Genomic DNA, 26,653 nt, shown 5'->3' on the forward strand with positions numbered 1-26,653 from the left:
ATCTCCACCCTGATTCTCCTGACCTGTGAGATTCGCCGCTACACCTTTTGAATAGTGTACCGGAATTGCAACACACATAAACCCGGTAAGCTTTTTGCAAAGCTAGTATGAGTAAACTCAAATTGAAACAACTAATATTTAAATCACAATTCTTTTAGCTCAAACAAAAATCCAACAACCTCATCATCACAATGAAAACATCAACCCAACTCACGGGAAAACAACAAGGAATGTAACTCACAATCCTCTAACCACAAAAATCACCACTTTAGTCCCATCCCATAACACGTTAGAGCTCTAACCACGTCGTACCTGTCACCTTGGCCTAGGTTCAAGTAAACGACCTCATCCCAGGTTAACTTAATAACCCTCGAACTTTGGACTATTCCCTTGTCCTCAGAACAATATACTTCGGTTAATATTAAACCGTCGAACTTTGGACCTCCCTGTCCTCAGAACACATACACTCCGGTTATCATTTAACCGAAGAACCTTAGACCATTCGGTCCTCGGAACCCTACATTCTCTACCTTCTATTCAACTCATCAAAATCAACATGGTTATCACAACATTCATCAATAATCATCATCACAAATTAATCATGGCAATTTCAAAACAATATCATATCATAACCAAGTTATCACAATTTCACATGCACCTCAATGTCACACCATTCCACATGTAATCATGTAAATATATATATATATATACACACACACACACACACGTAATCATCCTCTCAGGAATGACCACTAATACCAACTATAGTTCACACGTAGTAAAAACCAAGAAATTCATTTTAGGACTAAATTCTGCTTACTACCCTGTACTTTCAAGGATTCATCAGTTCAGTCCCTGCACTTCTAATTTAATCAAAAAAGTCCTTGCACTCTCCAATTTCATCAAATTGATCCAATCGGTCACTATTCCGTCAATTTTCGGGGAAAATTTCCAAACTACCCATCTGTATTCACAACACTTACGCGTCGGCGAGCTGCCTAGCGATGGGTAGTTTGAGAATTTTCCCTGTGAGAAGGTCCCACATCAGCATTTTAACAGCGAAAATTAATGAAATAGTGACGGATTGGATCGATTTGATGAAATTGGAGAGTGCAAGGACTTTTTTGATTAAATTAGAAGTGCAGAGACTAAACTGATGAACCCTTGAAAGTACAAGGTAGTAAGCAGAATTTAATCCTAAATATATACTTTAAAACTCATTTTCTTAAAACTATTTTTCACACAAATCAATAAATTGAGAAATAAGGAAGTTCGGTTCGTAAATGAACCATGTGAGATTTACTCACCTCTAATCCCGCTGCGTCTTCTTAACAGGTCAAACAACGATTTCCTCCAAATCAAACCGTCGGTCACCTAATCCAATATGATCTCAACTTAGCGTACAATTCAAAAAAATACACTTATATGAAAATCCAACGGTCAGATCTTCACCCGTGACCACACAAGGTCATCAGGACAGTCCTACGATCAATATATCAAATACAAGTCTATCGGAAGGTCCGAATCTTCACAGATTACAAATCGAATGATAGAAATCGATCGAAATCATAAAATTCATAACTAAATCATACGATATCCAAAATTCACATGCTATATATCGAAATGATTGTATGAACATGTAGAACATAAAAATGGGCAGAAACTGCCCTTGGGACCCCCGGAGGTGGCCGAAAAAGGCCGCTGGAGTTAGGGACAGAACCGCCGCCGACCACCGCCAATGGTGTTGGGGCTGGGCTTTTCCTCTTCGTTTAATCATTTTGAGTAACTTTTGTAACTATCACGAAGTCAAAAAACGAGTGGAAGTGGTCGAAAATTACCAAAACAGTCCGGTTTGGCCGGAAAATCTGCAGAAAACGGCAAGGCCTCCGACGAGCCTGAAATCGATCACTTCAGGTGCTGTCCTTCTTGGTGCTTGTCCAGAAACTCAAGCTGAGTTCAACAAGCCAAGAACCTTGAGTTTTGGTGGCCGGTAGCTCGAGATATTCACTTAGCACTCAAAACGGCCGAAAATGGAAACAAGCTTCCCGCTGCTTCGACAAGCTGTGCCACGGCGCAAGGCTGCCACTGGCAGTTGCGCAAGGTCGAGGCAAAGCCGTGGGAGGTGGTTTTACGTCATGAGGTGGCCAGAGGAGCAAGAACTCGGCTGGAGAAACTTTGCTCTGTTTTTGCTTTCGGCTCGGGTGCGTGCGAGAAAGAGAGAGAGAGAGAGAGACAGGGTCAATTTCCAGAAATGGAGATCGGCCCAATAGTTAGGATTTTTTTTGTTTTTATACCCAAAATGAAATTTTTTCCAAACACGATAATTTCTTCATACGAACTCCGATTATTGTGTTCTACATATACACGAACTCGTATCGACGAGTTCTACAACTTTAGTGAAGGAAGTTTTCTCAAATTCCTTACGTATAAAAAGTCGATTTTAGTGACCCCCCCTAACTAAGGTTCGTTTCGAAAACAAAATCATTCGAAACCAAATTTCTCATACAACGTCATACGAATCAAGCCCACAATTCATAATTCCTATAATTAGACAAACATTGAATTACAAAATATTTATCTGAAAATTTCAGGTCTTCACAATGACATGTGTGTGTTAGACTCCCCCTGACGTCTACACCTCCCCCTGATCCTTATTTGTATATATTTTTATTCTTTGTTTTATTTTTGTAAATAATACTTTATACTTGTATAAATTCTTTGTTTGTTTATGCAATTACAGGTGTACCCTCAATCCCCAACTTGAACGATCCCTACTTATTCTATACTGACAACTACATTTTGCAGGGTTAAATTGTGCGCTTACTTTTAGCGTATCAATCAGAGCCCAGGTTACGCTTGAGACTTAGTGTCTTATACGGTCGAGTTACAATTTGGATGAGCTCCAGTTTGGATTGGGATCACAAGATTTGGAATTGAATGCTTGTGGTAGAGGTGGAGCATTGGAATTCAGATCGTGAGACAATTGGAGATGGCTCGAATCACGCCAAGGTGGAGATTGTTGGAAAAGTGTGGCTTACATTAGAGCCCTTAGGAATCCCACATTAGAAATGTGAAGAGTCATGCTTAAGTTATATGGAATGTGTACGATACCGAGGCTACTAATGCCGAGGCTTTTTGCATTAAAAGTCAGTACCCGTTATTCACAAGGTGGCTAAAGTGGAGGGAGTATTGGCATCACTAACACTGTATGTTGGATTCATATGCCGCTTTCGCACAACAGACCACAAATCTCAAGAACACTTTTTGTACGTGGTTAATGGTTTGACAAAATAACATGCCAATTTCGCCTCTTACATTGGTGGCTTCTAGGAGAATTTATGCAAACCACTGCATAGTTTTTTTTTTTTTTTTTTTTTGTCTCAGTTTATACATGTATTTTATTTTCAAAAAAGAAAAAAAATGTATGCATGTATATTTAATTTTTAATTTTCTTTTAAATTTCTAGGAGGAATGTGTGGTTGAGGTAAGCCAACTTTTTCTCGGTCCAAAAGAAGAAGGTTAGCTGTGGTCTTATGAAAGTCTTCCTCTCTGTGCCAGTGTATTTGAGTTCAAGTAGTTCAGGCTGATTGAAAAGGTAAAAACCCAACTATGATCACCCACACAGATATTCCTTCTTCTTCTTCCTCTCCTTCTCCGATCCCTCGATGGACGTACGACGTGTTCCTCAGTTTCAGGGGCGAAGATACCCGAAAAACTTTTACAGACCATCTCTACACCAGTCTTAAACAGAAAGGCATAATCACGTTCAGAGACGATGAGGGACTTGAGAGAGGAAAAGCCATTTCCCCAAAGCTGTTGAAAGCCATTGAAGAATCAAGATTCGTCATTGCCATCTTTTCAAGTAAGTACGCTGATTCAAGATGGTGCTTGGATGAGCTCGCAAAGGCTGTTGATTGTATGAACATGTTGGGACAAACGATACTCCCAGTCTTTTACCATGTGGATCCATCTGAGGTGAGAAAACAAACAGGAAAATTCGGCCAAGACTTGTGCATGCATCAACAACGCTTTAAAGACAAAATAGAGCAGGTGAATAGGTGGAGAGCTGCTCTTACGCAAGTCGCCAATCTCTCTGGATGGCATTTGCAGGATGGGTAAGCTTATTTTATATATCTTGTTTTATCTCTGGTTATTACTTATCTTATATATGTTCTTGATTCCTTATATTTTTTGGTAAATAAATATTCTTGATTCTTGTTGTTGCACGTACTCAAAAATTCTAATCAATTTGGCTTCGAGAAAAAGTTAAGAAAAGTGCAATCTTTGATCCACAAAATATAATTTTCATAAGCACGAGTTGAAATTTTCAGAAAGGAGCAACAAACTGTAATATTGTAAATTATTCATTGAAAACTTTGATTAGTTAATTAACAAACCGGTGAGATCGAGTTCCAAGAAAATTTGTTCATCTTTTTATAATTTCAGTTTTAGTACTAATTATTTTGAGTTTCAGCCTTTTAGATTCTCGATTACTATTGAAAAATGAGGTGCAATCAGCATACATATTTTCTTGATCGAGATGAAGCACACCAATATGATGAGGCTCATTGCAACGTACTGAGTAATGCACACCAAGAAGATATGTACTCAACGCACCTCAATTTTATAGGATCCGAGTAATGCAACCTAGTAATTCACACCAAGAAAATATATAACTCATTGATAAGTTTGAATGAGCGATATTTCTCGCTGTGCTTGAATAAGTAACATATATTCAGTGAGTAATGTTTATTACCCAAGTAATGTAACCGATATGATGATGGAGCATACCCCCTAATTTCATAACAATGAACCTACATTGGCATAGTGGACGTAGAATCTGAACCCGTGAAGCAAATAACTCGAGACTTGTGGACTAATATGAATTAATTTTTTCAATAACACTAGCTATATCTTAAAAATTTTATTTGTACTTCCTTTTCCTAGTATGAGTGATTGAAGTTTAGATTAGTTTGACCAGTTTTTTGTTTTTTCGTTTTGGATGGTTCTATCAACTTCAACTATGAAAAGCTTCTCTTTTTTATTTTCTATCAGATTATAAGAGGTATATGAACCTGGGGCAGTTGCCTGGCTAGGCACCCCTTAGGGCAGTTCTTGGTACTGACACTTACGAATAGAGTTCTTTTTCTTTACAGATCATATGAATCAAAAGTTATTCAAGAGATTGTAGGGCATATTTTCAACAAGTTGAACGAAACAATCTCAAGTGGATCCATGGATTTAGTTGGTATCGATTCTCGAATAAAACAAATCCTTTCATACTTAGACTTGGAGTTGAATGAAGTATGTATGATAGGTATTTCGGGAATGGGGGGAATCGGTAAGACAACTACTGCACAAGTAGTTTATGAAAGGATACGTGCTCAGTTTGAGGCTTACAGCTTTCTTGCAAATGTTAGAGAGACAACTGAGAAACAGGGCCTAGTTCACTTACAAAAACAACTTCTTTCAGACATTTTGCTGGAAAGTAATGTAAATATACAGAATATTGATATGGGAGTTAATATAATAAGCCAGAGACTACGAACTAAAATGGTTCTTATCATTCTTGATGATGTGAATGACTTGCAACAAATGAAAGCATTGTGTGGTCATAGTTGGTTTGGTTCTGGGAGCAGGATCATAATAACATCAAGGGATGAACAATTGCTTCGCACATATGGAGTGGAAAGAATATACAAGGTCAAGGCATTAAACGACCCGGAAGCTCTTCAGCTCTTTAGTTGGAAAGCATTCAGGAAAGATAAGGTTGGAGAAGATTTTCTCGTGCTATCAAAGAGTGTTTTAGAATATGCTAATGGGCTTCCATTAGCTATTGAAGTTTTGGGTTCCTTACTCTTTGGTAAAAGTGTAAAAGTATGGACAAGTGCATTGGATAGACTTAAAGTTAATCCTGACAAAAGAATAATTGATGTTCTTAAAGTAACTTTTGATGCATTAGAAGACACAGAAAAGGAAGTCTTTCTGGACATTGCATGTTTCTTTAAAGGGGAGGACAGAGATCGTGTAACAAGAATACTAGAAAGTAGTTGTGGCTACTCTCCAGACATTGATATAGAAGTTCTCATTGATAAGTCGATGGTAACTCTATTTGGAAGACAATTGTGGATGCATGACTTGATACAAGAATTGGGTTGGGAAATTGTTCGTCGGGAATGTCGTGATGAGCCGTGCAAACGTAGCAGGTTGTGGCTTCCAAAAGATATCATTCCTTTACTTGAACATAATCAGGTAAAGATTGTACAGACTACAAATTCTGAATCAACAATTGTCAAAATTAATTAATTGTCTTTGTATATATATTTTGCGATATCTTGATTCTTTCTTCATGTTTATCAGGGAACGAGTGCAGTGGAATCTATTTTGCTGAATTTGCCAAAACAAAAGGAGGTTCACTTGAATGTTGATCCCTTCTCAAAGATGTGCAAGTTAAGATTGCTCAAAATTAATAATGCACGCTTTTCTGGAGACATCAAATGGCTTTCTAATGAGTTACAAGTTCTTGAATGGCATGTTTGTCCTTTATATTCTTTGCCATCAAACTTTCAATCAGATAAGCTTGTTGAACTTAGCATGCATTCAAGCTGTATCAAACAGCTATGGAAGGGAAATAAGGTAAGATTATATTTATTGTACGTTTTATACATCCACCCACACACAGAGACATATGCATGTTAATATTATTATTATCTGAATCTATGTTTGTTTCAACCCATCTGATTATGTTTCAACTTGTTTCAGCGGTTGAGCATGCTAAAGTTTATCGATATGAGTGATTCTCAATACTTGATCAGGACCCCAAGCTTTGTTGAGGTTCCAAACATTGAGACTTTGGTGCTTGAAGGCTGTACAAGATTGGTTGAGGTTGACCCATCCATTGGAGTTCTCAAAAGACTTAATTTGTTGAATATGAGAAATTGCAAATCCCTTAAGAGCCTTCCACCTAACATTAGTTTGGAATCCCTTACAATCTTTAATCTCTCTGGCTGCTCAAGCTTGAAGAAGTTTCCGGAAATTGAAGGAAACATGCAGAGCTTGTTGGAGCTTCATCTAGATGGGACTGCCATAGAGGAATTACCTGCATCAATTGAAAGTTTAACTGGTCTCACTTCGTTGAATTTAGGAGACTGCACAAATCTGTTCCGGCTTCCAAGTACCATTCAATTCTTGACATCTCTGAAAAGTCTCATTCTTACAGGTTGCTCAGAACTTGGAAACATACCAGAGAATCTGAATTGTGTGGAATGTTTGGAGGATCTTGATATAAGTGGAACTGCTATAAGAGAGTTATCGTGCATTGCAGATATGAAAAATCTCAAGTCTCTTTGTTTCAGAGGAGGTAAAAATCTACCTCCGAAATCCTGGCATTCACTGTTCAATTGTTGGGGGATGTTTGGAAGGAAAGATGTTCCTGTGGGCTTGTTGCTGCCCGCTTCCTTATCAGGTTTGAGTTCTTTGACATATCTAAACTTCAGTGAGTGCAATCTGATGGATGGAGATATTCCAAATGATCTTGGGAGTTTAGTCTCTCTAAGAAAATTGATTTTAAGTGGTAATAAGTTTTCTTGCTTACCGGAAAGCATCTCTCAGCTCTCTAAGCTTCAAACTCTCGACTTGAACAATTGTAGCCGGCTTCAATCGCTGCCTAAGAAACTCCCATTAAGTGTTCGAGCTGTGAATGCAGATGACTGTACATCACTGATGGATTATCCAGATCAATTCTTAGTATGGACTTCATCTGTGTCAGGAATGACAACTATGAGTTCATTGATTTCATCCAAGCATAAAAAATATTCCACTTCCTCACCAAGACAAATCTCATATCATTCCAGAACATGGATTCAGTCAACTGTCCTTGGACGTGGTTTCTTTAGTTTTAGCCATCAACAAGAATGTAAACCAGTTGATGATTTATCAATGCCAAATCAAGTGCTTCAGAAAGACCTTGAAGTATATCTCTCAGCTCTATCTTGGAATTTTATGTAGATAAGCAAATACTGAGTATATATTTTTCATAACTAATAATCTTTATTATCCTGTGTTGAAGGCATTGGATTACAAGTCTTGTTCCCTGATTTCCGGCTGTGAAGAAAATGAAATTCCAGAGTGGTTTAGCAATATAGATACCGGCAGCTCCGTAGGAATCTCGATACCTGCAGGACTCAAAGATGATGAGCAATGGATGGGGGTTTCTGCTGTTTTCTTAATCAAGGGACATCCTCATTTCTCCGACATTGAATCAGAATCAGAAACACCTACTTACTTCTATAAATGCACGGTAGTAACTCAAGAATGTCAAGTGGAACCTGTTCTCCTTGAATGGAACCATCTCAACTGCATTCAATATAGTTCTCAGTTTCTTTGCTTTTTCTATGTACCTTGCCAATTCTTTCCCAAAAGGTTAAATGAATCAAGTGTAATGTGGGCTGTCTTTGAGACCAATAACCCATGCATGGAGGTCCAGAAATGTGGGATTCGTCTACTGTTCAAGCAAGGTGTTGCAGGGTTTATCCAGACATTCATGCCTCCCACTCTTGGTATTGGAGGTCGTACGCATGATCTTGACCCTCTGCTTGCAATAAATGCCAGCCGAATCGTCCCCCCTGACGACTGCATCAATCTGATTGAAGTTGACAAAGCTACAATTGATTCAGGATGGTTTAATCTAGTAGTGGATCGCACTTTGAGATGGTATGTTTAATATTCCGAATGAGAAGTATATGTGTGTGTATTCTTGTCAGAACTTCTTACCGGTTAATTGATTGTTTTCTTGTACTTGGTGTAAAACTGTAAATACATCTGATTGCAGGGAGAAATTACTTCCAACTTATGAAGAAGGCTCCAAACTGCCTAGAATTAGGAACATGGAGTCATTTCTATCAAGATTCCTTGAGGTCTATATATTTAGCTGTCAATCAATACATTATTTACGTCATTCTCCATTTTTCTTGTAACAAATTATTTCTCCACAGGGACTAAACCATAAGGCTCAACCCTATGATTTTCTTGTAAGTGGAAGCCCAGCGTGGTTCAAGACTGAAGTTGGGTCCACGGTGTCAATCCAGTTGCCCCCTCATGAGAATCTACACAAGAGTAAAAAGTGGATGGGATTTGCTCTATGCACATCACTCGTTGTGGACAAGCATACAGCAAAGGAGGATTATGTTGGTTCTTGCCGACTCCAAAGGGGCAGATCTCATGCCATTGGATTTAATCTTACCCTGGACTTTAGACCCTTCATGATAGCTGATGCACATCAACTTTTGGTTTTTTATTTACCGCGGGCAGTGATTCCCCAACTGTTCATTGAAGCATCATCAAGAGAAATATTCACTTCCTATGAAACCGGTAGCCCTGGTGTTAAGGTTCAAATTTGTGGACTTCGTATTTTGTACAAGCAAGATTTGCAAGGGTTTGTCCAAACAATCACCCACTGCATATTACGCAGCTCAGGTGCCCCCTTTGAAGTTTACAATAAACTGGTGGTAGAAGATTGGTTAAGTTTGGTAAGGTTGCCGAGTCATAAATTCAATGCTTCCCGAGATTGTGATTCCAGTACCCGCCATAAAAGACAGTTTGAGTTGATCTCTCAAAGCTATAGAAATATGGTTATCTCTCTCTCTCTCTCTCTCTCTCTCTCTCTCACACACACACACGCACACACAAAGGGACTCATTCTCATATTTTCTATTTCAGGACTGGTCTGTGGAAAACCTGTCATGCACGTTCCCTGGAATTGAAATTCCTGAGTGGTTCATAAATGTGGAAAAAAGCGACTCCGCTAAAATGCAACTAAATGGTAATTGGATGGGAATTGCAGTGTGTGCTTCTCTATCGATCCACGAGCATCCGAATATCATTTTTGACAATCCGTATGCAGAGTCTACTCGTCACGACATTTTTTGTTATCTAAAGGGCAATATTGCTTCTGCTGGTTCTCTCCGTTATAAGTTTGATACAGACAAAGAAATGTGGATGCATCCATGCAATTTCATTTGCTTTGTCTATATGCCACGGGCTTATTTTCCTGATTCATGGAATCAATGTGATACAATCGAGGGAAGTATTGGGTCTGACAGCTCAGGCTTTGGAATTCACAAGTGTGCCCTTGGTCTAGTATTTGAGGAGGATGTGGAGGATCTTGTACGAACGTTGACTTACTGCCACTTATCAGCGCACTGTCGTCAGTGTGAAGAAGCACAATATCGTAGTCAAAAGAGGTACCAGAAACCGTCGAAAATTAGTTTCTGAAATTACTTATCTCATTCGGGCAGAAGGACAAAGAGGCAAATTGGGTTGTTTTTAAGTATATGTAGCATTTTCTAATTCTCAGTTAGATGACTTAGATCAAAGCTTGTTACAGTTCATTTATTGGCCAGTGCAAATAACGTTTCTGATCATCTATCCTTTTGCTAGTTGACAGGTTCTCCCCACGAAAAAGTCACTGATGATCAAACACATGTTGTTCCTTAGTCCACAACTGGTGTCTCGTTTCTCGTGCTGTCAGCTGAAATTCAACACTGGGTATCGGATGCTTTGAGAATTCCTTCTTGCAGCTATGCTTGATGGGGGCTGCTGGCTGTAGTGCAGCTTTCTTTCAATGTGATGAGAGCCCCATTTTCTTTCTTGACGTCTATGGGTTTCTGGTACAAATTGAGTCATCGGAAGATGTTTTCTGCTCCTCTGTTTCACATTGTGATTCAGTTTTCCCCTGCTTTGAGTTTTTCTTTGTCTGAGATTTGCTGCGTGACACCCCAGCAGTCCAGCACTTATGTGCATCGCAGCTCTCTCCAGGTTGCTTTGTGTCCTTATCAGTGTTTGAGGGTTTCTGATGTAGTCTTCTTTTCCGTTTATAATTGTTAGCTCAGTGTTTGTTTGATTTTTCTTGTTGTTTGGAGTAACTCATCTCTTCTTGAGGGTTGAGGTTTACCTGTATAAAGGAGAGCTACTTTAGTTAAAGTTCTGTACTTCTGCTTATGATGCTTGATTGTGGAGTTTATGTAAATGCAGTATACATTGCATGTCAGAAATGTATTAAATTCTGTGATTCTCTCATAGTGAGTAGGAGCAAATGTTATGATAACTGCAAGATAAGTTCCACCTTCCATCACTCAGTTCTGTTGTAAGTTTTTGTTTGATTATTTCTTATAATAAACGAATCTCCGATTAAGATGGACCATAATAGGCACGTAGCTGAAGTTCCAGTTGTGTTCAAGTCACTGAGTGTTGAGAATATATACATCCCATATGGAAAAAATGAGACCTTATTTTTATTTCTCTGAGTTGTGTTTAAGTCACTAAGTGTTGAGAATATATACATCCCACATGGAAAAAATGAGACATTGCCTATAGGTTTATAAGGGTTTGGGTCATTCAATCCATTGCCAATTGGTTTTGGATGTGAACTCCATATTACTTTATCATGGTACCAAAGCGGGTTATCCACGTGTGCATGCCTCATGGCCACACGGGCTCCACGTCACCCAAAGTTGTCCATGTGTATAGCTTAAAAATTCGCCCCACATGTGTGGGGGCATGTTGAGAATATATACATCCTACATGGAAAAAATGAGACACGTGTGCATGCCTCATGGCCACACGGGTTCCACGTCACCCAAAGTTGTCCATGTGTATGGCTTAAAAATTCGCCTCACATGTGTGGGGGCATGTTGAGAATATATACATCCCACATGGAAAAAATGAGACATTGCCTGTAAGTTTATAAGGGTTTGGGTCACTTCATCCATTGCCAATTGGTTTTGGATCTGAACCCAGATTACTTTATCACTGAGCATAAGTGACAAAACTGACCTAATCTTCCAGGACAGCAAACACATGGGCGAAAAGGTTTTAGATCTGAACCCCAGATTACTTATCACTGAGCATAAGTGACAAAACTGACCTAATCTTCCAGGACAGCAAACACATGGGCGAAAAGGTTTTAGATCTGAACCCCAGATTACTTTATCACTGAGCATAAGTGACAGAACTGACCTAATCTTCCAGGACAGCAAACACATGGGTGAAAAGTTCTGGTAACATTACAAGCACTAATTGGGTTTGTTGCCCCAGAAAAGCTCGTGGAGTTGCCATTGTTGATGAAGTGATGTGATTTTTCGCTAATATAAACCATGTAGCATGCCTTTCAAAAAAAAAAAAAAACACAAGTAGCATGGTCTACTTTATCACTGAGCATAAGTGACAAAACTGACCTAATCTTCCAGGACAGCAAACACATGGGTGAAAAGTTCTGGTAACATTACAAGCACTAATTGGGTTTGTTGCCCCAGAAAAGCTCGTGGAGCTGCCATTGTTGATGAAGTGATGTGATTTTTCGCTACTATAAACCATGTAGCATGCCTTTCAAAAAAAAAAAAAAACACAAGTAGCATGGTCTACTTTATCACTGAGCATAAGTGACAAAACTGACCTAATCTTCTAGGACAGCAAACACATGGGTGAAAAGTTCTGGTAACATTACAAGCACTAATTGGGTTTGTTGCCCCAGAAAAGCTCGTGGAGCTGCCATTGTTGATGAAGTGATGTGATTTTTCGCTACTATAAACCATGTGGCTAGCATGCCTTTCAAAAAAAAAAAAAAACACAAGTAGCATGGTCTCTTGATAAAGCAACCGGCAAAGTTACTTGATTCTAATTAATTAGACTACTACTAACATATTTTTTTACAACCAGTCTCTTTCCAGCTAAATTACTGCAGGGAGAAGGTGAACAATCTTATGTAGCAGTCATGGACATGGTTCGTATGACAAACATGAAAATGAGACCAGATCCTCCAAATGGCAGGACTTACTATTATTTGCATAACCGCCTAGTTCAAGCGTCGAAGCAAGTATCCATTCCCTTGGAGAAGGATCATTTATGCGGCTATTCCATTCAATCAAGTTGGAAACCATTTGAACTTGTTGAAAACAGGTGTAAGAATACAGCGTTTGATATCCAATTGAGGGTAAAGAATGAGTGGAAGGCTGGAAGCCAAAGCTACTGTTTCAGTCCTTATATCTGTGCACAACTTGCCTCAGAAGTACTTGTTCCCAAATTCTCAAAGTGAAGCAATGGTTAAATTCTATGTGGATGTTTGCAGGAACTTGAGCGTGGTTGATGAAATGAAATGTACTAAAGTTGCTTCAAGAGAACAAGTAAAAACTGAAATAAGTCGTCAAAGCCTCCGCTGTCATCGTAGTTCTTTGGAAGCTGGAAAATGGGGGTATAAATTTAGAGAGTTGTCAAAATCTTCTCAATTTTTCGGTATATAGTAGCCAAAAATATAATTGGACTGGAAGAAAGAAATCGAGGAAGACAACATACGTAAGCGAAGCTTTTGCTTTGCTATCTAAAATACTGGATCTAGGCCCAGTTTGGGATTGATTTTGGAGGTGCTTTTGAACCTGCTTCTGCTTTTGGGCTAATGCTATGGTGTTTGGTAAAGTGTGTAGAAGCGGCTTTTGGTCCAAATTGATTCTCCTCAAAGCTGAAATTGAGAAGCAGCCTACTACCAGCTTTGGAAAACTGCTTCATGGAAACACGGAGTGAACAGGATTCATTTAATGAAATTTTACTCTTTTTTCCAATTATGTCCTCATCTTTTAACCTTGACCCAGATAGGGTTTTATTATTCTCAGCTTCTCTCTTCCAGTCTTCCCAGCCTCCTCTACCGTCAAAACTCAAAACACCTTCTTCCCATCGATCGATCTCTCCTGTGTCTTCAAAACCCGATTCCGTTGCTCCTCCGCCACATGCCCCAAACCCAAAGCATTCCTGGACCTTCTTCAACCTCCTTTCGTACTTGGTAAGCTCCTCATCAGAACCACTCTCCACATCTTCCTTCTTTTTCCTCCTCCCAGCATATATTATCCCATTCGAAGTTCCTTCTTTTTCCCGGGTCTGTTCTAGTCATACAATCCGGCGAAAACCCCACTGACATGAGCGGCGGAGGGAACCGAGTAACCATCAATTTCGCCTAATCACATCTTCGCAAGCCTACGAAGAACCACTGTATCACCGCCTCTCTCTCTCTCTCTCTCTCTCTCTCTCTCTCTCTCTCTCTCTCTCTCTCTCTCTCTCTCTCAAACCCAGCAACAAATTGAGTCGAAAGTTTGTGTCTTTCGCGAATCAAACTCACTGTAAGTCCTCTCCTTCTCCATCTTTCCCCAAATTTACAGTATATTGCTATTGCAAGCTTCGATTCACTGCGCTTGTTATTGTTTGTCTCCTCTAAAGTTCTTAATTTTCCCCATATACGTCACCTGCAGATCAAGTAGCAACAGATCGAAACAACTAGCTTGTTATTGTTTGGTCAATTTGTGGTATTTTGGGTACCAAATTTCCACACACAGAGACGGGGTAAGTAAGATTCTGACACTTTTCAATTCAATTCCAGTCCCTCCAATTATTTCACCTTCTGATTTCATTTCTTTGATTATGATGCTACCTGGGTTTTTTTTTTTTTTGGCTACTGGTTCTTTTATATGTATATATTTCAACCTTTGCATACTAGTGTGAAATTGATATATTCTGGTCCCTAGCTCTTTATTGAATCCTATGGTTTTAAACAAAGCATATATCTAGCTCTTTATGGTGGTCAGCAGCTTTGTTTTGTGAGGATAGTGTTAAGTGTTGGATATGGCAGTTTATAACTATCGTTTGTTTACTACTAAGCATCTGTTATCTTTAGATGGGAAAGAAGAAATCCACCAGTACTGAAAATGAGGGATCTCGAAAACAAAAAGCCATATTGCCGGATGAGGTAGTAGCTATATTTTGTGATATAGCTGCTAAGGAAGTGGCCAAGGGAAACAGACCTGGTACACAGTGGCGGAACCAGGATCAAATTCCTGGCTAGGCTAATTAGAAGGGCACAATAATTTTTTTTTTTTTTTTTTGAGGTTGGAACCCAAAACATGATCAGAAGCCAAGATCACAACTTGATTTTTTTACCTAGTAATTTATACAATCATGAATCATCATAGATTCATAGCCTCACTGCACCTATCCACAATCCACCGACCATCAGAGTATCAGACCATGAGTCCATGATCAAGAAGACAACAAAGACATCAGTCGGTAATTCTAACTAAATTCGCATTCATCAATCATCAATTCATCATCTAACTACAAATCCACCGACTGAGTGACTGACCTTCACCCAGTGACCGACTCACCGCCACCGACCATGAATCCATGATCAAGAATCAAGCATTCAAGATCCTCAATTCCTCAGCTAACATGGAATCTCTCTCTCTCTCAGTCTCTCTATCTCTCTCTCTCCCATTAAATCTCAACTCATACACAAAAGCCCAACAGCCCCAACTCATAACCAGAAGGCCAGACCTCAGCTAACATGGAATCTCTCTCTATCTCAGTCTCTCAGTCTCTCCCTCCCTCCCCCCCCCCAAAATCTCAACTCATATACAAAAGCCCAACAGCCCCAAGTCCCCAACTCACAATCAGTGGTAGCAAACTAGCAAACAGAATCGATATTGGGCAAAAGGAGATATGGGATTTCTTTGAGGAAAGTCAGGAAACCCCATTGGGAAAAACAGAGCAGCAAGAAGAAGTGAAGAACACAGGAGATCGATAGAGGCATAGAGCTTCATACCTTGTTTCAATCGATAACCTTCATAACCTCCATCGAAATTTCGAAACACTAGAGGTCTAGAGTACGGGACTGGGAGCTGGGAGCTGCTGTGCCGCTGTGGGAGCTGGGAATACAGGACTTCGATCTACATGTAATTTTTTTTTCTTTTTCTTTGGGCTGGTATGGGTTGGAGGTTGAGATATCTATATACTTAAGGTTTTTAGCCCAAAATGTTGTCTAAGCTTGAGCCCATATAGCCCACCATGTGCTTCCGCCACTGCTGGTACACATTTTGATAAAAAGGGATGGTCAAATGTTATCATGGCCTTTAAGGAGTTAACTGGAAGGGATTACGATAATGAAAAATAAGTGGGATTCATTTAAAAATGATTGGAAATTGTGGAGTTCACTTTTGCATAAGGAAACTGGTATTGGATGGGATCCGGCTAGAAAAACTGTCGACGCATCTGCTGAATGGTGGGAATCCAAATTTCAGGTGTGTATTTTTCCTCCTCTGCTTGTGGTAGTAATTTTGTTTTTTTTTTTTTAATTTCTGTTTTTCTATGTTTTTCTATTGAATTTTAAGTACATCAAGCTGCAATGTAGAAGGTACATAAATAAGTGACGAGTAGGAAGGCTATGTTTCTTGGGTTTGTCACTAAAAACCATAAACATGTCGATACACTTTTGTTGGTTTATTTTTTTGTTTCCTGAAAATATGGAGCTGCTTGTGTATCAAAATTAAGCATGGCCTGTTCTCTGTGATGCTAAGGTTTGCGACTTGGTAGTTCATAATTGATGCTAAGGTTCTCTGTTATATGTGTATCTAAATTAAGGTTTGTGCCTTTTTAATTCAGTAAAGGCAAGTGTTTGATAATGGCCAGGTTTGTTTCCTAAAGGTAACAATTTGTAAATTTAGTTTGTAAATTGATGCCGTTCCTAAGGTTTGTTTCCCTATAGGTTTACATTATAGTTTGTAAATTGATGCCATTGCTGAAATGCTAGCTTAATCCATGTCTCTTAAAGCATCTGATCATATGCTCCTATTATTCATTTTAGTTTGTACAATTAGCTTTGTCTCCCACTTTCATCAGTGACTTGTAGTTTTTGTGATCAATATTATCGATCATAAGTAACAATTATCTCTTATCTTCTTCTTTTGTAGATCAATCCAGAGTATTGCAAGTTTCGGGAGGTGGGAATTAGTCCTGAAATGATGGCTGTTTATGACAACATGTTCAGGGGTAGCACAGCTCTAGGTCATTTTGTCATGATTCCCTCAGCTACTATAGATATTGAAGAGGTTGTGGAGGATTCAGAGCATAATTTAATTTCTGGAGATGTTGAAGAGGATTCTGACCAGGATAATGAACATAGAGGCAAAAAGAGAACAAATTTGGAGCACCAAACAGAGGCTGATAAACAAAAAAAAGGAAAAGGAGTTATGGGAGGGCCAAAGGGGAAGGCTGAAAAGGTGGGAGGTGCGGCGAAATTGTCTAAACAAATCGATCATCTTGTTGATGTAGTTGAGAGTAGGAGTACAGCCACATCTGTACATGATAATGGTACCTCACAAGGAACTAGTATTAAAGAGGTGATGAGAGTTGTTGCAACATTACCAGGAGCAGAAACCGGTACGAAGCTATGGTGGTTTGCAACGGAGTTGTTCTGCTCTCAGGAGAAGCGAGAGATGTTTTCTATTAGAGTTTAAGAGTTAAATACTATTTACTCCCTATACTTATAGGGTTTCATCGTTTCAGTCCCTGACCTTCGAATTTCACCTAAAAAGTCCCTGTCTCAATTTCCTTCCAATTAGTCCCTACTGTCAAGCATCCGTCAAAAACTCCGTTATTTTACTGACGTGGCGGTCGTTTCCCCCCTAAAAAGTCTATTATATTTTAAATTAATTTTTTTCTTTTCTTTTTTAATGCTTTTCACCTCTTCTTCTTCCACATCTATCCTCTCCTCTGTTTATCGTCTGGTTAAAGACCCTCTATTATCTGGAAGCTCTCATCCTCCAGCATCTTCTCGCTGGATCGAGAATATGCATAGTTGCATACCCATGACCAGCATCTTCTCATCTAATTCAATTCAATTTTTTCGATTCATTCACAACATAGTGAGCTCAATTGAGTACAGTCCCATCACTTTCTTCATTCCAAACCACACCGGACCCAATTCCAATCAAAATGTGTGCCCCAAAACTAACATAAACCCAAAAATTCGATCTTGATAGAAAACCTCACAAAAACTCAAATACCCAAATGAGATTTTGAATCAAAACACTTCACCCAGCAAAACCTTACCAAAAACTCAAATACCCAGAACAGATAGGCGGGTTTCGGCGGGCGCTGGGCAGCTTGGGCGGCGTTGGTGTTGGGCTGGGCGAGGTACCCAGATTGCATATGTTCTCCTTTTGCCTCTCTCTCCTTGATGGCTTCAACGTGCTCAAGATTGAAATGAGTACTTCATGAATTGAATTCAATCTCAAGAGAAGAACTCGACCCATTTCGAAGAGGGACTGGATTTGAAAGGAAATAGGGCATGTAAATACGAATTGGAGTCAATTCATCATTTCATCTCAAAACAGAATTTTGTATGAACAGTCATTGGTTTTACCTTGATTTTGGAAGATTCAACCGTTGGATTTTCATGAAATTTGAATACAGTTTAGAAGACTCGATTTTGAACAACTTTTATGAAGAAGTCGTGACTATCTCAGCAACAGAAGATGGAGATTTTAGCCGCCGAAGTTAGCTGACGAGCAGAGTTTCGTAAGAATGAAAGAGTTGTTCATTCTCCACTATGTATTTCCAGATCAGGCCTAGTAAATCTAAAGAGATGAAGTGGGTTTCCTGAGAATGTAAAGGGTAATTTCATGAAGATATGAAGGCATTTAGGCTTGGTGTTGATTGCAATGGGATTGGTAGTTGGGTATGGAGAGAGAGCTCAGTGGTGGTTATGGTGATTAATTTGGGTGTGAAGAAGAAGAAGATAGAGAGAAAAGGGGCATCTTCGTCGTTTTGGGGCTCTTCTTCTTCTTCTTGTAGTTGTTCAAGGTTGGAGTTTGGGGTTTTTGTTCAATTTCAATTGTTCAGCGTCGTCGAAGGTCTAGAGATGGAGAGAGAGCTGGGTTTATTTTGGGTTTATTTTTGGAAGAAGAAGAAGACGCTCTATGTGGAAGGAGAAGAGGTACAAAAAAAAAAAAAAAAAAAAAAAAAAGAGATAGAGAGAGAATAAAATTAATAATAAAAAAATTAAAAAATAAGTGAGGGTATAATAGACTTTTTAGAGGAAAAACGACCGTCACGTCAGCAAAATAACGGAGTCTTTGACGGCATGGACTAATTTGGAGGAAATTGAGAGTTCAGGGACTTTTTAGGTGAAATTCGAAGGTCAGGGACTGAAATGATGAAACCCTATAAGTATAGGGAGTAAATAGTATTTAACTCTTTCTATTATGACAGATGCTGATCTCAAGCTCCAGTTTCTGATTCTTAATCAGAAAAAAGCTGAAAATTAAGTAGGCTAATCCTACTTTGTAACATGATGCATGTTGCTTGTCGTTTAGACCTAAGCTGAGTTCTTTTCTATTTTTGTAATTTTCCGGGTTTGAAAGATTGATTGTTGTTCATTGTTAATGCTATATTATTTTACTAAGTTGAAATTGAATTTGATGCATCTTTTTATTAAAACTGATGGTTGTTTGGTTCTTTGAAGTTTCCTTTTATTTGAATGATTGAAGAGGTTTAGGGAATCTGCTGCACCAAAACCTATCTTTCTATTTTGTATCTTGTTTAATTAATTAGTCAAAAGCTTGCTGTTTAGTTTTATCTCGCTACTCAAGTACATATACTGATATACATGCTTGTCTTCCTATAGAGATGTTTTATATTTTGAATTTGATGAACAAGTAAACATTGGCAGGTTTGTTTTGTGAAGTATGGATGCGTCTGGAGATGTCGTCTTATTCAAGTCTATCTTGAAAAGTACATTCAGAAAACTCCATGTATGACAAGCTCTCAAATAGGTTACATTTGGTTAATGAAAGTGTTAGAAGGCAATGAAAGTAGGTGTTATAATCAATTTAGGATGGATAAACAAGTCTTCATGATGCTTGTAAATGATTTGGAAAAGATAATGAAGGGTTCAAGAAACATGAGTATCGTTGAAATGTTGGCTATGTTTCTTTATATTTTGGGACAAGGTCAGTCTAATAGGAGTACACAAGAACGTTTTCAACGTTCTGGTGAGACGGTTAGTAGGTATTTTGATATAATGTTAGAGATTTTCTATAATATGGCAAAAGTGCTCATAAATCCAAGGGATCCGGAATTTAGGAGCATTCCACAAGAAATTCTCACTGATTCAAGATACATGCCTCATTTTAAGGTATGTATAATGTACTACCCTTTTAAAGATGTTATCCTTATATAAATGCTTCCTAATTTGGTAGAAAACCTTTTTTTTTTATTCAAGTCTATTATACTAATTTGTAGGATTGCATTGGTGCTATCGATGGTGTTCATGTTCAAGCTTCGATATCTCCATGTGATCATGTGCCATATATTGGAAGAAAAGGGATACCCACCCAAAATGTATTGGCTATATGCAACTTCGACATGCAATTCACATTTGCATGTGCAGGGTGGGAAGGCACCGCCTATGATAGTAGAGTATTCTTAACAGCTCTACGCAATCCTCAATCGAATTTTCCTAAACCCCCAAATGGTATTTTTTTTTTTCCGAGAATTACACAATAATAACTTATAATCTTTTATTTTACCGAGATCAATAATTCCTTATAATTTATAATTTCAGGAAAATACTATGTGGTGGATGCCGGATATCCACAAATGAAGGGTTATTTAGGACCATATAAAGGTGAGCGGTACCACCTTCCACATTTCCGTAGAGGTGATGAGCCGACCGGTCATAAAGAAATATTCAATCATGCACATTCTTCACTTAGAGGTGTTATTGAGCGCACTTTGGGGGTATGGAAGAAGAAATGGAGTATTTTACGTGATATGCCTCACTTTCCTTATGAAAAACAAGTTACGATAGTTATTGCTACTATGGCTCTTCATAACTACATACGCAGATATGCTCAACGAGATATTGATTTTGATGAAAGTGGAAATTACTCAAGTGAAGAGACTAGTGAAGAGATGGAGGATAATGAACATGATGGAGATGGTTCGGGAAGAGAAGAAATGGAGGTGTTAAGAAATGCAATTGCACAAAGTCTAATGAATGCATCTACTTAGCATTTAGTTGGAAATTTCAAGTGATTTTAATTTATTTTGTGTAATGGTTCCCATTTTCACTATGGTCGGGAAATTAATCCAAATATTCTTGACTTATTTTGTGTAATAGTAAAACATAATATGCATGTTGAAGAGTTTAAAGTAAATCTTTTAGTCGGTCCAACCAAGGGTACAAGAATAATACATGAGAATTTTTTTTATTTGGTATAGTTACATAATCAAAAAACAAAATTAAGTATTTTAGTAGCATATTTTAGCATGTATGCCCATTTTGGTAATTATACCCAGCCAAAGCACTTTTGCCTTGCAACTTACCAAACACCTACAAATTGCTTTTTGTTCTCACAGCACTTATAAAAACAGTTTACCAAACACCTCAGCTGCTTCCTCTCACAGCAACTTCGGAAGTGCTTCCTCTCACAGCAACTTCGGAAGTGATTCCTCTCACATCACAACAATCCCAAACTAAGCCCTAGTCTTTGTGTTCCTCCAACCTCTGTTCTCTGTGATAATAAACTCAAGACTAGAACACATCTTTTTCGAGATTACCCTCCAGGATTGGCTGCATAATTGCTCAGAGCAATTGTCATCTTCATTATTTTATCGACTGCTTGTTAAACTGTGGTTTGTTTGGAAGTAACGCAATTAGAAATATGTGCAGGTAATTTAATTAGAGTAGCAGATATGTGCACTAAGTAAAACTGCTTGGGTTGACATTCAGTATCATTCCATAGTTTATCATTGCGTTACTTCCACTCAAACCAATTTATGAATTCAATTGATTAAAATCCAAGTTCAGTGCTCATTTTTAATCCAAAAAAAAAAAGGAAAAAAAAAATGTTCAGTGCCTCACTCACAGAGAAAAGTCATTCAAACACAAATATAGAGTTACAACGTAAGTTTAAGGCATCATGTGCTAGGAGATGAGTCACCGGATTCGCCGACGTCCTCCGAATGTCCACAAGTAAACACATCACCGTGAACGCTTCACTATTGGAATTTACTTCGGTGGCCACCTCTAGGAAATCTGTCTCAATAGAGAGAGGAGTGAAACCAGCTTTGTCCAATGCCAACTGAGCTCCAAACAAACATGATGCAAGATTGAAACTAGGTGTCTGAAACCCATACCATCCTAAGAATTAGGTTTACACAATTCCTCCCAATTACGCCAATGCGTGACTCTCTTATCATCATTATCACCCCACCAAAATTGGGCACACAACTAATGTAACTCATTGCAAATCCTTGAGGTAACAAATAGCAATTCATGGCATATAATGACATAGCGTGAGCAACCACCTTGATTAAAATCTCTTTACCATAACAACTCAACAATTTTGACATCTTTGTGAGACGATCTTTGATGTATGCTAATGCTTCTGATTTAGATCTTCCTACATAAGTCGGTAACCTAGTTGTGGGATAGGAACGACAGAAAAAGATTGGCACATAACCATCGGGCGAATCTTAAACTTTAGAAATATAGTTTCAAAAAAAAATTATATATATTGATCTCTAAGAAAGTATACAAATCGGAGGCCTCCATGGACTAGTGGCCTGAGGCGGCTACCTCTCTTGGCAACCCTCAAAGCCGGCCCTGTTTCTAAGATATAATTTTTTGTTCGTGCCACAGTTTGTTGAATTAACTTAGGACAAGAATTTTTATATTTTTGACTTGCTTAATAAGTTAAACTTATAAGCTCCTCTTGAATTCTTAGTCCAAAATGAGCATTTAATTTTTTCTTTTTACATTAGCACAGAAGAACAATAAATTTTTTTTTTTGATCAAATAAACACAGAAAATAGAAAATTACATAGTAGCACATGACCAAAGATGTAAACACAGAAAACCCACTTTCAAAAAGATTGAAACAAACAAGGACATGAGTCCAGGCCCAAAAGCCAAATGATGCAAGCCTGGCTCCCAATTTTAATGCAAAATGATCAAAATGCTCGAGTTTCATCACAATTTATGGGCATTGCCACTGACCCAATATCCAATACCTAAAAACGGAAAACCTAAACTGAACGACGGAGCCACAGCCAAAACAAAACCCCCAATTTCGCATTAGCAGAAACCCCATCGACGGCGCCAACACAGTAGCAACTATGATTCAAATCCGTGCTCAGCTCGAATTTGGCTTCAATGGAGGTCGATAAGGTAAGCCCTTACTCCAATTTCGCTGCCTTCGTTTATTTTTCTTCAAATTAGCATGTGAAAAGAGTGAGAGGAGGTTGGAGCAGTAGGAGTAGGAGTAGAGTTATTTATTGGGTTGGTTTCTGGTAGTCGGGTTGGATGTGAAGATTTGAGTTGCAATCTTTGAGTTAGGTTTGGGTTTTCAGCTGCATTTGATAGTTTCAGAGTGGAAATTTGCTTGATTTTGCTCTTTTTCTTTCTTGGATACTTTCAGTTGGAGTATTGGATTTGATTCTTTACTATTTGATAGAGTATGGGTCTAGGGCTGTCAATTCTGACATGACCCGATAACACGACTCGAAACCCACACGAAATAAAGCTGGTTGAACCCGCACGATTAAAAAGCGGGTCAGCCGTGGGTCAACCCGCCATGACCCATTTAATAAATGGGTCGGCCACGGGTCAACCCGCTAACACGAAGTGAACCCGTGTAACCTGATTATGCTATACTTCTTGAAATTTTGGACGTTGAGAGTATTTGCTCATATGATTAGACAATTGAAATATTTTACTTTATAATTATTAAATTTAATTATTGATGAATTATATATAATTATTTATATTCTTCGTCTTGTGGAGTTTTTAGAGAATTTAATCAATTTATGCATTTTTTTAGTTAAATGGGTCGTATTGTTAACCTTTAAATGGATCATTTTGTCTAACACGACACGACCTATTTATTAAATGGGTTAAGCGGGTTGGAAACGGGTAACCCGTTTAATAAATAGATTGGGTTTGGATTTAAATTTTTGACACGATTATTAAATGGGTTGGATTTGGGTTTGTCTCTTGTGACACGACAAACATCTTGACCTGACACGACCCATTGACAGTCCTATATGGGTCTCTGTGTTCATCACATTTTGGTTTGTTTGCATAGTGAGAGAATCATGTATTGTTTTTTTTTTTTTTTGAGAAATGTTAAATACACTCCCTCAATTACTTAATGCACATCCCTTATATTTTTTTGTCTCATTTTTTCATCAAACTTTCATCTATGCCCCTCCTCATTAATTAAATAAATGAAAAAAACTTAAGGAAACAAAAAATAGGTCGATTGTATCATAAATTTTTATTTAATACATTCTTTTTTGTTTTATTGTGTAATTAATTGCTAATTAATTTCGGCACATATCAATATGGTAATAACTAATTGCCTTTCTTCTTTCTCGCATAAATGAGGTTGGTATATCATTAGAAGATTGAATAACTTAACTTTCTTATCTTTGTTGTTTTTCAAGTTGAAAAACTTGATGCCTCTAAGATTTTAAATTATTCAATGTATGTCAATTTCTTAGTGATCAATATAGTCATGGTCAATATTAAAATAGGTAAAGAATAAGTCATGGTAGTTGTTTTGCAAACAAAGTGATTGAACATGATGTACTCATGCATCCAAGATATATTTGATGGTTTTATAACTTCTTTCAATATGTTTCAACCAATTTGGTTTTATACGTATGAGCTTGAAGAAACGTCGATTGTATTATAAAGACGAGGATAAAATTTAACCTGTAAGAAAATCTTTAATTAATATTTTGATATATAAAGCATTTAATTTTTTATTTTATTTTTGTGGACTCTTCTTTGTTTTTATTTTTATTTATTTATTAATAAGGAGGGGTATAGATGGTTGATGACAAAAAAATATAAGGGGTGTGCATTAAGGGGGGTGTATTCAATTCAGATTTTAAAAGATTTTATTTGAGTTTTTATTATCCATGGATTTACTTAATCCACGGATTGTTTAAATTGTATATGGACTCTGATTGATTTACTGGTATTTGTTTAGATTTTACAAGTCCTTATGATGTTTTTGGTAGGTTAATTTTTTCTTCTTCTTCTTCTTTAAAAGCAATGGATGTATGGATCCAACTATAATGCTATATCAGTGACAAAAAAGTGTGTGTGTGTGTGTGTGTATGGCAATCTACCCATTCTTTATGTTGTGTATAATGATATATGAATAATAAGAGAAAACTAATCAACTGTTATAGAGAAACGGGAATTGAGAGAAAATTGATGTGTATTCTCATTAGGCCTGGGATCGGGTCGGTTTCAGTTAAAAAACTGTGAAACCGAAATAGAAAACTAACTCCTATAAACGGTTCGGTTATGATGTCAAAAAGTTTGGAACCGAACCGACTCTAAACGGTTCGGTTCTTGCTTTTTTCGGTTTCTTTGCATTCTTTGGAGACCCGCCTGATACTTCACTTCCACTTCCACTTGCAGGGAAATATCAACAGCCTTTCTTGAATCCATGTCGGCCATACCAATGAGTGAAGGACAGAGACAAGAATAATATAATTGAAAGCATGATTCTTAAAGAGTCAAAAGCAAACATGATATGTAGTACTGCTTTGTGTGTTCTAGTCCATCATGATTCATGACCACTGACCACAAACTGACAAATTCAAAGCAAAAATCTTCCAAAAATCCCACTGAGGATACAATTCTCAATTATGGGTATTTTTAAAAGAATGGTTTCTTACCATTTCTGGGTTCCACTCGAACTCACGAAGTGCTCAGACTTGTGCAATTTCCTCTCCTTCTCTGGTGCGCAAACCTTTTTGATCTGACCCAAGCTCAGAAGACATCGTCGTTCTCCTCCAATGGCGGTGGCAGTGCGAGGAAGCAGAGCAGGATCTGATTTTGGCAGGTTTAGCCTCCAGAGCTTCTTCTCGTATTGGATCTTCGGGTGCTCAGACTGGTACAAATCCCTCTTCTTCTTCTTCAATGGTTTAAAAAGAATTCCCTCTTCGAGATGTGATCCCCAATTTTTCAATTTGAGAGATGAGTTCCAATTTTTCCGGGTGAAGAAAATTTATGTTTCACGTTTTGGCTATAAACGTCCATGATCTCATGCGGACTAGTTTATTTTAGCCATATAAGCTTGGAAAAACAACCAATTATATAATGACACATGTACTTCGGTTCTTCCAAGTTTAAAAAGACTCACACCGAAACCGAACCGTAAACGCAGCTTCAAGAACCGAAGCGTAACAAATGTAAGTTAACATTTTGAAGAACCGAACCGAACCGGATTTTTCGGTGCGGGTCGGTGCGGTTTTCCCGGTTCTACGGTTCTAAGTCCCAGCCCTAATTCTCATTGATAACAGGGGCCTCTTTATATAGAGGATTACAATGCATAGAATCTGAATCGTACAAGGAAAGATAATCATACATTGAATGGATATCTCTAAGATTCTCCGAGATTATCTCTAGTTAATAACCCTATTACCACTAAGTCAAGTAACCTAGAGTTTGGGCCAGACACAATTTGGATTTACTTAAACACTCCCCCTTGTGTCGCCCAAACGTGGTGCTTCTCTCGTTGCCTTGTTAAAAACCTTGTCGAGTAACAAAAACCCTGTGGGACAAAAATAACCTCGGTCGAAGGGGAAAAAGAGCACAACACACCCTTCACGTTTCAAGACCATACATGTAGACATCTCCCCCTAATGACTACGGTCATGGGAGTTCGGATACCTTCCGCAAACGATGCTACCAACATGTTCCTCGACAGTGGAATTTAGGCAATGACTTAGTGAGCAAGTCTACCATACTGTC

At 38.2% G+C, this 26,653-nt stretch overlaps 3 protein-coding genes and 1 long non-coding RNA gene across 5 annotated transcripts; 3 read left to right on the forward strand and 1 right to left on the reverse strand.

Moving 5' to 3' along the window:
- Nucleotides 1–3,494: 3,494 nt before the first annotated feature.
- On the forward strand, nt 3,495–11,076 carry LOC112180904 (disease resistance protein RUN1). Of its 2 annotated transcripts, none has more exons than XM_040511895.1 (9): nt 3,495–4,115; nt 5,157–6,252; nt 6,361–6,636; nt 6,763–7,971; nt 8,069–8,712; nt 8,831–8,915; nt 8,994–9,629; nt 9,718–10,241; nt 10,438–11,076. In XM_040511895.1, the coding sequence occupies exons 1-9, from the start codon at nt 3,610–3,612 to the stop codon at nt 10,439–10,441; spliced, it is 4,980 nt and encodes a 1,659-aa protein (XP_040367829.1). In that variant the 5' UTR covers nt 3,495–3,609; the 3' UTR covers nt 10,442–11,076. The 2 variants fall into 2 exon arrangements, with proteins under 2 accessions (XP_040367829.1, XP_024175250.1); XM_024319482.2 differs by having other exon boundaries at nt 10,445–11,076.
- Nucleotides 11,077–15,974: 4,898 nt separating this feature from the next.
- On the forward strand, nt 15,975–17,327 carry LOC112177990. The gene is made up of 2 exons (XM_024316217.1): nt 15,975–16,112; nt 16,782–17,327. Exons 1-2 carry the CDS (start codon nt 15,975–15,977, stop codon nt 17,325–17,327), a joined length of 684 nt encoding a protein of 227 aa, XP_024171985.1.
- Nucleotides 17,328–17,701: 374 nt separating this feature from the next.
- On the reverse strand, nt 17,702–19,258 carry LOC112180206. The gene is made up of 2 exons (XR_002928147.2): nt 18,236–19,258; nt 17,702–18,137 (listed from the first exon to the last, which is right to left on the reverse strand). It is a non-coding gene; the product is annotated as an uncharacterized LOC112180206 (long non-coding RNA).
- A 450-nt stretch (nt 19,259–19,708) lies between these two features.
- Nucleotides 19,709–20,891, forward strand: LOC121050656 (protein ALP1-like). The gene is made up of 3 exons (XM_040511460.1): nt 19,709–20,008; nt 20,116–20,347; nt 20,438–20,891. Exons 1-3 carry the CDS (start codon nt 19,709–19,711, stop codon nt 20,884–20,886), a joined length of 981 nt encoding a protein of 326 aa, XP_040367394.1. The 3' UTR covers nt 20,887–20,891.
- The last annotated feature ends 5,762 nt before the right edge of the window (nt 20,892–26,653 follow it).

Source organism: Rosa chinensis, chromosome 7 (genome assembly GCF_002994745.2).
Source record: "Rosa chinensis cultivar Old Blush chromosome 7, RchiOBHm-V2, whole genome shotgun sequence".
NCBI classification, from domain to species: domain Eukaryota; kingdom Viridiplantae; phylum Streptophyta; class Magnoliopsida; order Rosales; family Rosaceae; genus Rosa; species Rosa chinensis.